This window comes from Oryza sativa, chromosome 11, assembly GCF_034140825.1.
Source record: "Oryza sativa Japonica Group chromosome 11, ASM3414082v1".
In the NCBI taxonomy this organism is placed as follows: domain Eukaryota; kingdom Viridiplantae; phylum Streptophyta; class Magnoliopsida; order Poales; family Poaceae; genus Oryza; species Oryza sativa.
In genome coordinates, this window is record NC_089045.1 from 5,357,549 (window position 1) to 5,369,133 (window position 11,585).

At 48.1% G+C, this 11,585-nt stretch overlaps 1 protein-coding gene across 1 annotated transcript; it reads right to left on the reverse strand.

Annotated features, from left to right (window-relative positions):
* Positions 1-8,738: 8,738 nt before the first annotated feature.
* On the reverse strand, positions 8,739-9,743 carry LOC136353976 (uncharacterized). The gene has a single exon (XM_066305426.1). The coding sequence runs from the start codon at positions 9,741-9,743 to the stop codon at positions 8,739-8,741; it is 1,005 nt and encodes a 334-aa protein (XP_066161523.1).
* Between the last annotated feature and the right edge of the window lie 1,842 nt (positions 9,744-11,585).

Consider the following 11,585-nt stretch of genomic DNA (forward strand, 5'->3'; position numbering starts at 1 on the left):
AATCACTGAGTTATACAAATCCAATTAAGTGAAAGTCCTGAAGTGAGGATCCTGTGACTCCTTGTCACACCCTGAAGTTCTTTCCCAAGCCTAAATTGGAGTTTTAAATGGTCTCGAGAAAATACCAGTGTAAAGCAAGAGTAAACCTTAATAAATTAATGCAAATAATAATCGGATTTGGCATGTGGAATTTTTCTTGAGTTCTACATGTCGAAATACGCTAACAAGATTTTTAGTGGAATTTTCAGAGCTCTAGAAATAATTTTAACCAATTAAAAATGAGCACAAGCAATATTTAATTCCCTGGAAATTCTTTTCCTCCTTTTTCTTTCTTTTTCCCTTCCTTTTTCTTTTCGGGATGGGCCACCGGCCCATTCTCTCCTTCCCCCCTTTTTCCCGCTGGGCCGGCCAACAGGCCGAGGCCCAGCTGAACCGGCCGCCCGACTCCCTCTCTCTCCCGGGGTTGCCGACAGGTGGGGCCCACCTGTCGGGTCCTCCCCCAACCTCCAGCAGCCGCCACCGCGCTCCGCAACCGCCGCCGCGCCCACGCTCCCGCCTCCTCCGGGCCACGTCGGCAACGCCCGCGCGTGCGCCCGGGTCTCCCGCGCACATTCCCTTTCTCTCCCGCCGGCGCTCGCGCTCGAGACGGCCGGGATTCGATTTTCGAATCCCGCATCTCTCTCCTCTCCCACTTCCCCCACGTCGGCCGGCGATTCCCGCCTCTCCCGGCCACGTCCTAGCTCCCTCTCCCCTATTTAAGCATCCCCACTCTCCCCTCTCTCTTTTTCCCCATTTCGCCAAGCTTCCCCGTGCCCTCTATCGCCCAAGCGCCGTCGCCCTCCAATCCGCCGCTGCCGCCGCCGCTCCGGTCGCCGCTAGCCGCCGTGCCGTCGACGCCGTCGCGTTCGCCGTCGTGCGGGCCGTCCCGTCCACCCCTCCTCCGTTGGAATCCGCCGCCGTGCGCCGGTGAGCACCGCCATGGCCGCCGTCCTCGCCCTCTCCCATTTTCCTCTCTCCCTCTAATCCCTCTCATCTTGTTCGCTAGGTGGTTCCGGAGCTCGTCCCGCCGTCGCCGTCGCCCTCCATCGCTCGCCGTCGCCGATCGTCGCCGGTGAGGCCCCTGCTCCCCTTTCTCCCTCTCTCCCGCGCCGCTTAGCCGCCGCGCCGCCGCCTAGCCACTTAGCCGCCGCTATCGCCGTCGTCTTCCGCCGCCGGCCGGTCGCCGCCTCGCGTCGCCGCTGTGTGCGCGCCGCGCCGCCGCGCGCCATGGCCGCCGGACCGGCTTGAGCCATGCCCGCGGGCGCCGGCCGCGAGCCGCATCCGCCGCCCGATCTACCGGGCGGTAGATCGGGGCCGTCCGTTCGGCCGCCCGCGTGGCCGCCGCGTCGGCGCCACGTCAGCGCCACGTGGTGCGCCGCCCCATCCCCGGTCCGTGGACTCGGTCCACCGTGAACCACCCTCCCCGAGTCACTGCCATGTGGGGCCCGCATGTCGGCGCCGCCCCTCTCTCTCTCCCGGGATTTATTTATTGCGCAATAATTCAATTAAGGATTTTTCTGTTTATAGTAAAAACACAGTGAATCTTCTAAAATTCATATCTAATTCATCCGAGCTCCGTTTAAGCCCGTTCAAGTCTCAGTAAATCAAGAAAAATGTGTAGAATCCATTAAAAATGGTTTTGTTCTCTGTTTCAGTAGTCTTATAGCCTGTTTGTATTGTTTGCTTTGTATGTCGCTTAGATTCCGGCTCTCCCGACGCTCCGGTGTACTTCGAAATAGTCGCCGAGGTTCCTCCAGCTGCAGAGCAAGGCAAGTCATGCTTGTCACTTGAACATGTTGATCCTATATTGCAAATGCTCTATTGTTTTTCTTCAAATACTGCATTGTTTTATAATATTACTATGGGATGTTTACCTACTGTCATAGCCATGCTATTTTGTACCATGTTCCTTTGTTAGCTTGGGATATAACATGACTAGAGATTGGACTAGAGAGTGCTTAGCCATGCTTAGTTCAACTAGCACACAATGGGGGAAATCATATTAATGTATAGACTGTAGGTCCTAATGTTAATGTTGGATTAGTACCACCGTCCTGGTGTTGCTTAATTAAAATAAATCCTATGGTGGGCTATTGGTGCATGGTTTGCTAGTCGCGCCCATGGCACTTAAGGACCGGTTCGCGGGAAACCCTGGAAGAATTCCTCGTACTTACCACAAGCTAGCGTGGGCAACGGCTGGGCTTGTAGTGTAGCTTTCCTCTAGCCGACGCATCCAGGCAAGGGTGGGCGTGATGGAGTTTGGATGGGCCCCGCGACGGCCTATGCGGCTTCCGGATTCACCTAGGCACGAGAGGAGACTGCCCACTGCCTTGCAAGGAGTGGGGGTGAAACCTGAGGTGTGGTGTGCTTGGTTAGAGGGGGTTATGCGAAGGGTCCTGTCACGGCCTCTTTCCGGTATGTCGTGGTGGCATGTCGGCGCATGGAAACGTGTCGTGGGGCTGTGTCTTGTGGGTACAGTTGTACACCTCTGATCAGAGTAAAACTATTCGAATAGCCGTGCCCGTGGTCACGGGCGGTCAACCAGATTCACCGTGATTAGTCTCACCCTAGTGTAGTCTGTTGGAACTGATTAGTTCAGGTGGATGGTTGGGCCTGTTGCAACGTGGTGTAGCGTTGAACAGTGGATGGTTAATATTGATTAATTATTACAACTGTTTTACTTCTTTCAACTTCTATTTATAAATGTCCGCTTTATGCAAATGAACCATTATAGCTATCCCTTGATAATTCCCTGCATCATACCCCTATTCCGGTATGACTTGCTGAGTACAGAGGGTAGTACTCAGTCTTGCTCTATTTTCCCCAAAACCCCAGAGTTTGAGTATGCGTCAGATGGTGCCTTCTCCGAGGAGTAGGCTTCGTCCGTGCCGTCGAGGATGCCTGTGGAGTGGTGTTCCCGCCGCGGTGCAAGTCAAGGCTTAGCTCCAGTTATCTTTTTATTTTCCGCTGCATTTATATAAAACTTTTATAATGTTTGTAAGACGTGGATTTGTATGTCAACTTTGTCGTTTGTGTACCCCGGCCGGTCCTAGACGGGGATTTTAATGCACACTCTGCTTGGAATTCTATTTGGGAATTTCTGGGCGTGACACTCCTCAGGCTATGTCTCTGGATCAATCAAACGATCTCTTCTACACTTGGCAAGTTGATGAAGGTAGTTGGACTTGGTTCTTCCAATGTGGTGCATAGGAGTGGTGTCAAATCCAAGAGTCTTGTAGAGCCGAACGGGATTCTCACAGGGAAATCATGAGATGCCCTTCCAGCCCCAGAACTGCGACCACCACCTCTCCCGCGACCTCTTGTATTAGGGGCATCACTTGACCACTGTCAACATCCCTAATCTGAACAGGACGGTTACTGGATTGCCTTGTAAATCTAGGAGAAGTACGAGTGCCACTGCCACTGCCGCCCTCAACCACTTTCTCTTTACCCAAACGACCACGAGTATACCGAATAGGAGGACTCTCATCACCGGACACATCCTGAGAGGCTTTCTGTCTTTTCTCACGAGTCATAGTACATACTGCAACAGGAATCAATAAATTGGAGTGCAGTAGTTAGGCAAAATTTGAGAGAAACAAGAATGGCAGGCTAGCTGGACAGCGCCCGGAGGTTCCGGGTGCAAGAACACCGGAACTTCCGCCCGGCAAAAATGAAGAACATAGGTCTCAAAAATAGCCAGTGCATGTGAACAAATCCTATAGATCGGTGATCTACAAGGTAGCAGAAACAAGACTATCCAAGTGGTTTTCTCCCTAGGTTCACAGATTTAGAGATCGGGATAAAAACACAATGAACCGAGAGAGGGAATCAAAAAGTGCTACCTTGAGAGAAGAAACTGCGAATCGATCACAGAAAGAACCTCCCAGCCACCAATGTGGATGAATCCACGGAGAAGAAACGAATTTGATTGGATGAAAGTGAAAATCGCCACTAGGAGCACTTTGGCGGCGACTAGGGCTGGCGGTGGGGAGAGAGAAGAAATGAGGAGAGAGAATACGGTTTCTAACTCCCCCTGAGTATATGTACTCCCCGACACCAGGAGGTTCCGGACAGGGAGGCCCGGAACTTCCGGCCTGACAGATAAAGGGCAGTCAGGCCCAAAAACAAGGAAGAGATGAGAATTCAACGAGGAGAAATAGGGAACTATGGACATGCATAGACTTATGACGTATATGACCAGCCAACAATCAACATTACATAACCATGGTCAATATACATCACAAGAAGGGAATAAAAGCCAAATTTTCGCAATAAAAGGCACTCAAAGGATTTTGCAAAAATTTTCATAAAAGGGTTTTTGGATATAGGGGGAATGTTTGAGCTTTATTCCTGGTATCAAGACCATCTTCTACCAAGAAGTGATCTCAAGGCAAAAAAGCTCTTTTTTTTTAATGGCAAAATTTGCTACAGAACATCCAAAAAACGTGTAATTAGCTCGTGGACACCACAAGAACGAGAATTTGTTGTCGGGCATCACAAAAAACGTGTAATTAGCTCCTGGACACTCGGGGCTTTATTTTATTATTTTCTATGAATTTGGAGAGAAAAACACCAAATAAAGACAAGTTTACCCTTGGGTCTCGACCTGGACAATGACGACGCATTGGGTTGGCCGGCGGCGGCGACGGAGCCGAACAGGATGCAGCGCTTGTGTTCTGTCCCTATGATGGGTCTGAGCAGCGGCGGCCATCGCCAGGATGCTCCGCACTGTGGCCGGCGTGCGTGGGCTCATCCCCTTGGTATGGAGCTAACCGACGTGTTGATCGACGACACCGACGCAATGTCCGGCGACCGGAGAACACGGCGCCTGGTACGTGGGCGATGGTGGAGAGTTGTGACGTCGCGGAGCTGCTCCTCGCCAGCCTCGACACCGGTGTCCCATTCTCCCACCGTGTCAATGGCAGCTGCTTCGCAATTGCAAGGGAGAGAAATGGGGATCAAACAACAATTCATCAGCATGTATTATGAAAGTAAACACTGCAAAAATATCAAATGTTCAGTTCAATTAGTACCTGAACAATCTCACTATCCGGGAATTTCCTCACATCCTTGCCGAGCGGCGCGGCGCCGGAGCCGATTAACTTGAGAGAGCTGAGATCATACTTACCTGCCCTCCCGTGCTTGGTGAGCGCGATAATGACCGGCGGCACGCAGAACAGGTGCGTGACGCGGTGCCTCTGCACAGCCTCCATCAGGGAGTTGATGTCGAACCGCGACATGGAGATGATGGCGTTCCCGCGCTGCAGCTGCGCGTATGTGATGACGGAGAGGCTGAAGATGTGGAACATGGGGAGGAAGTAGAGGAACACGTTGGGGCCCTCCCAGCGCTCTAGGGGCTTGTTTGAGCCCGTTGAGCGCCTTGTGGAGCTTGTACATATGGTTTGGCAACTTTGGATCCTCGAACCCCGGTGGTTGCTCCACATAGACTAACTCCAAGAGGGGTCCATTGAGAAAGGCGCTCTTAACATCCATTTGATATAACCTGAAATCATGGTGAGCGACATAGGCTAAAAGCATTCGGATTGACTCAAGGCGAGCAACGGGTGCGAAGGTTTCACCAAAATCGAGACCCTCGACTTGGGTGAACCCTTGCGCAACTAACCGGGCTTTGTTCCTTACAACCACTCCATGTTCATCTTGCTTGTTGCGGAAGATCTACTTGGTGCCAATGACATTTTGGTCGGGTCTCTCCACCAATGTCCATACTTGGTTGCGAGTGAAGTTATTAAACTCCTCTTGCATAGCCATCACCTAATCCAGATCACCAAGTGCATCTTCAACCCTGGTTGGTTCCAAAGAAGAGACAAACGAATAGTGTTGACAAAAGTTAGCGACACGAGAACGAGTAGTTACCCCCTTTCTTATATCACCAAGTATGTTGTCGACGGGATGATCTCTTTGGACAATGTGATGTATTCTTGGATGGTGCACCGAGGGGACATGAGCCCGATCAGGATGCTCTACAGTGCCCTCGGCATCAATCCCATCCACTTGTGCCGTAGGCACGCCTTGACTATCCTTTGCCTGGAACTTCCTAGCAGATGGACCCAGAACTTCCGGGCCTGGGGAGGTCCGGAGGTTCCAATCATCTGGTCCCGGAACTTCCGGGTCAACTGACTCTTGACTTGTTGTAGGGCTATTGGATGTCGATGACGAAGGTTGATCCCTATCTTCTTCGTCATCCTGCGTCTTGACTGGTCGTATGTCTCCAATAGCCTTAGAATCAATTGCTTGTCTAGGATCCGCATCATCTACAACATGTACAACAACTTGCTCTCCTTGGGAGCCATTAGATTCGTCAAATGTCACATCCCTTGTAACTTCAACAATACTGGAGGTTTTGTTGAAGACATGGTAGGCATGTGCATTTGACTCATAGCCAAGTAAGAATCCCTCGTCCACCTTACGTGAGAACTTAGATGAACGAGGCCTCTTACTCAAAATGAAGCATTTACTCCCAAAGACACGAAAATATGAAACATTTGGCTTCTTACCACTCAAGAGCTCATATGAAGTTTTCTTTAGGATTTTGTGGAGGTAGAGGCGATTGATGGCATGGCATGCGGTGCTCACGGTCTCCGCCCAAAAGATATCCGAAGTCTTGTACTCATCAAGCATTGCTCTTGCGGCTTCAATAAGAGTTTGGTTCTTCCTCTCAACAATGCCATTTTGAGGAGGATCATAGGGGGGTGGAGAACTCGTGCTTGATTCCCTCTTCATCAAGGAATTACTCCACGTGCGTGTTCTTGAATTCTCCTCCACTGTCACTTCGTACCCTCTTGATGGTGAGATTATAGAGGTTTTGGCCTTGCTTGGCGAAGCGCTTGAAGACATCTTGAGCCTCACTCTTGTCATGGAGAAAATACACCCAAGTAAAGCGGGAAAAATTATCAACAATGACAAAACCATACTTGTTACCTCCAATACTTATGTAGGCCACGGGCCCGAATAAATCCATATGTAGAAGCTCAAGAGGGCGTGTTGTAGTCATGATGTTCTTGATAGGATGTGGATTCCCAACTTGTTTCCAGGCTTGGCAAGCACTACACACATAATCTTTCTCAAATGTGACATTAGTGAGCCCGAGGATGTGTTCCCCCTTTAGAAGAGTTGCCAAATTCCGCATTCCAACATGGGCTAGTCTATGATGCCATAGCCAACCCATGGAAGATTTAGCAATCAAACAAGCTTCCGGATTCACTCTATCCACATCGAAATCGACCAGATAGAGATCACCCTTCAACTTGCCTTTGAATGCAACGGAGGAGTCATCCCTTCTAAAGACGGTCACATCCTCATCGGTAAACAAGCAATTATAACCCAACTTACACAATTGAGAAACAGGTAATAAATTGTAGCTTAATGAATTGACAAGAAAAACATTAGAGAGAGATTGATCATTGGAGATGGCAATTTTACCTAGACCAATTACCTTTCCTTTACCATCATCTCCAAACACAATATTCTCACGAGTTCCGCTCTCCTCATCAAGACTTGTAAACATACTTCTCTCTCCAGTCATATGATTAGTGCAACCACTGTCCACAACCCAACTTGAACCACCGGAGGAGTATGCCTACACAAGAAAATCAAGCTTGGGATTTAGGAACCCAAACTTGTCTAAGTTTGGGTCCCTTGATGTTAGTTACCAAAGCCTTTGGCACCCACACACAAGTGCGGTACTCATCATTGTAATTTCCATTAAAATAGGCAACCACTTTGCCCTCTGAATTTTTGGAAATTACATATGAATCATAGTAAAGACCCTCTGGCCGGAACCTCCTGGCTTTGTGCCCGGAACTTCCGGTCATGTCTTGTGCATGGCCATTGGCCCGGAACTTCCTGGCAAAACGGCCGGAACTTCCTAGTGGGAATTTTTGAGAGACAGAGATTCCCACCCGGAGGTTTCTCCCGGTCTGTCCGGATGTTCCGGGTCCCTGGCAGTTCACAAGACTAGTCACCTCACTTTCTTGTGGTGCTTTACCTTCTCTCACAAACATCAAGCATTCTTTCCCATTTACCATCACGCGCTTAGACACAGGACTTCCACCCGAAAACCCGAGCCCGTGTCCATCCTTGTTAGGATGAGCGGTGATGGTCTTGTAAAGGGCATCTTTTGAATGGTATGTCTTCATGCATCCATATTTCACCAATGTGCCCAACCTTTCATTCTCTTTCTTAAGAGCTTGCATAGCATCAATATTAGTACCACAAGAGTTCAAATCAATATTGTAACACCTAGCATAACCATTGCTAGTAGAAGGGTTAGAAGAATTAGAAACCACATTTGGTTGAGAGGTGCTATTCCAAAGAGTGTCAAATTGAACTTCAAGATCTTTATGACTTTTGTCTAAATTAACAAATTTTTCTTGAAGAGTTTCATTGACATCCCTAAGGCTAGCTAAAGAACCATTAGCCAAATTAAGCTCATTAGCAAGTTGTTCATTTTTAGCACATTCTTTAGCTAAGCTCTCCTCTAAGGCAAGGTTTCTTTTCTTCTAAAGAATAAGCAATTTTTCTTGCCTTTCGAGTGATTGTTCTTTACTATCCAAAGCTCTCATTAACTTAGCCAAATGTTGCATAGCGGGTTTGCTAAAGCTCTTAAGCACATCATCTAATTCATTATCACTTTCCTCATCACTAGAATCAACACCAAGAGAAGTTTGAGAGGGCTTTTAAGTCATCATCTTGCGGCCTTGGGCCATGAAGTAAGAGTAGTGGTAGCAGTCGTCGTCGTCATCACTCAAGTTGTTGAAGAGACGCTCATTGCTTGAAGAGGATGACTTGAAGGCGACGGTAGCAACACCACCTTCTCCTTCAACCTTGTCTTTTGACTTGGGCTTGGGCTTGACCTCAGGATCTTCTTCATCTCCGGAGTACCACACTTCTGCCATGTGTGCCTCCGCCACATGAGTACGCTCCGGCTTCTTCTTGCCTCCCTTAGCCTTAGCTTCATTTGACTTGGGACAATCGGCAATGAAGTGGCCATATTCGCCACAATTGAAGCAAGCTCTCTTTGATTGCATATTTCCCTTGTCATCATCCTTCCTCCCTTTGCCATAGCCACTCTTGCAAAGAAAGTGCTTGAATCTTTTGACAATAAAAGCCATCTCTTCATCTTCACTTTCTTTACAACTTGAATCTTCTTCTTTTTTTACCTTCAAAGCAACTTCTTGATTTTTTATCATGGTGGCATTCTTCACCATTTGTCTCACTTCACGAGCTTCCTCTTCTTGCATCTCATGAGACACAATTCTTCCAAGAATATCACTTGGGGTGAGTCTCTTGAAGTCTTTCATTTCCTGTATCATTGATACAAGAGTGGGATTTCTTGGACCAAATGCACAGAGAAGTCTCTTGACCACAAAGTGATTTGTCATGTCCACACTCCCAAGTCCTTTAATCTTGTTGACAAGGATCATCATCCTATCATACATCTGTTGTGATGTCTCCTTATCATCCATCACAAATCTTCCAAGCCTTCCTTCCAATAATTCAATCTTGGCCTCACGAACGGCGGGAGATCCCTCATGAGCCAATTGCAAATTATCCCACATCTCCTTGGCCTTCTCAAGTCCATCAACCTTGTTGAACTCATCCGAACTCAAGGCGGAGAGAATTGCATTGGAAGCTTGGGCATTGCGGTGGATGAGTTGCTCTTGCTCCGAAGTGAGCTCCATGTCATCATGGGGTATATCAATACCTGTACAAACAACTTTCCAAATACTTGGATGCAAAGAGATTAAATGCAACTTCATCTTGTGCTTCCAAGCGGCATAGTATGTCCCATCAAATTGAGGAGCACGCCCGGAAGGCACGGAGACAAAGTTGTGAGAGGGAATGGTAAGTTTGCTGTAATCAAAAGGTATAGTAGCTCCCTTGTGTGGTGGAGTTCCCTTGCTGCTTGCTTCATCTTCATTTCTATTTTCCCCGTTCTTTCCCCCTAAGTCTTCATCTTCAAAGCGGTGAAGCTTGAATCAAGAGCACTAGGCTCTGATACCAATTGAACGTGCAGAGATGTAGCCTAGAGGGGGGGGTGAATAGGCTTTCCTGAAATTTTCTCAACAATCGCAGCGGTTAAATTGACAGGGCCCGGAACCTCCTGGTGATGAACACCGGAACTTCCGGGCAGGATGAGTAGCCTAGAACTTCCGGAGTTCTTGAGCCAGTAACTTCCGGACAGCAGGGATAAATTGAAATCTGAGAAGAAAAACGGGTCCTAGGTAGAAAGATCAGGCGCACAGATGCACAAGATGAAGATCACAGAATATCAGCAGATTCAAACAAAGAACATGCACAAGAGAGACAAAGAAGATTTTTTCCCGAAGTTCGGATCACACAGATCCTACTCTCCGTTGAGGTGCTCCAAAGAGCCGGGTCTCGATTAACCCCTTGCCTTACTTATGCAAAGATCTCAGAAGAGGTCCACAGCCTTCAACTCAACACTTCTAGGTCATTTTCTAGAATTGAGTGACCACCAAGATGAAACTCAAAATCCCTTCTAGAAAAGGCCACAGGTGCAAGTTGCTCTACCTAGGACAACCTCTGAAAACTAAGCACAAGAAACTTTACTCACTTACCTCATTTCCTTGCGGAGGTGAGGAAAACCTTCACAAACTTTCCCGGGACATCCACAAGATCTTTGGAAGCTCGCGGGCGGCACCTAACTGTCTAGGAGAAGATCTCCAAGAGTAATAAGCCCAAGTAACAGCCCACAAGGTATCCAAAGTGCTCAATCAAACCTAATCTTCAAGCCATCTCCAAAACACTCCTACACTCTCATCTAATCTCTCAATCTCATAAGATAGTCTCTAGATTTGAGTGGAGGAAGCAAAGGAAGCTTCGGAGTGGCTAGAAAACCCTAGAACATGAAAGAACTGAAGTGGAATGGCCAAAGGGTGACCTGGGGACAAAATCCATATATATAACGGCTAGGTGACGTCATCTAGCCGTTACTCACAAGTTTAAACTAGAAACCTGCCAGGAGGTTCCGGGCAAAAATGCCAGGAACTTCCAGGCAGCACTTAGGAAATTTTTTGCAATGAAACGGCGCCCGGAAGTTCCGGCCAGAACCTCCGGGTAGCCCTCTCTGTCCCGGGGAGAAAATCATTTTTCAAAAATGATTCCAAAAATCTTTTGACTCAAGGATATGACTAAGAGCACTTTGTATACTCTAGAACCACACTTGAAACCCCTCTTAATAGTACGGTTTTTCCTAAACTCAATTTCGAAAGTGAAAAACCTAGTCTAATAACCTTCAGTGATTTTCGCACTTAGGAACACTCGAATTGGGGGGTCTCCTTGCATTCTTAGCCATCACAACTTGCTTTGGGACTAAACTCCTGTGAATAAACTTGATAAACACGTTAGTCCCCTTTAACCACCTTGTCATTAATCACTAAAACCCACTAGGGGTTTAAGTGCATCTTCACCCCTCTCCTAGAATAAGCAAGGTGGTACTAAACTCCACATGCATGCCATCCCAAGAGGTGGGCTTTTATGATTTTCTAAAGAATTAATCT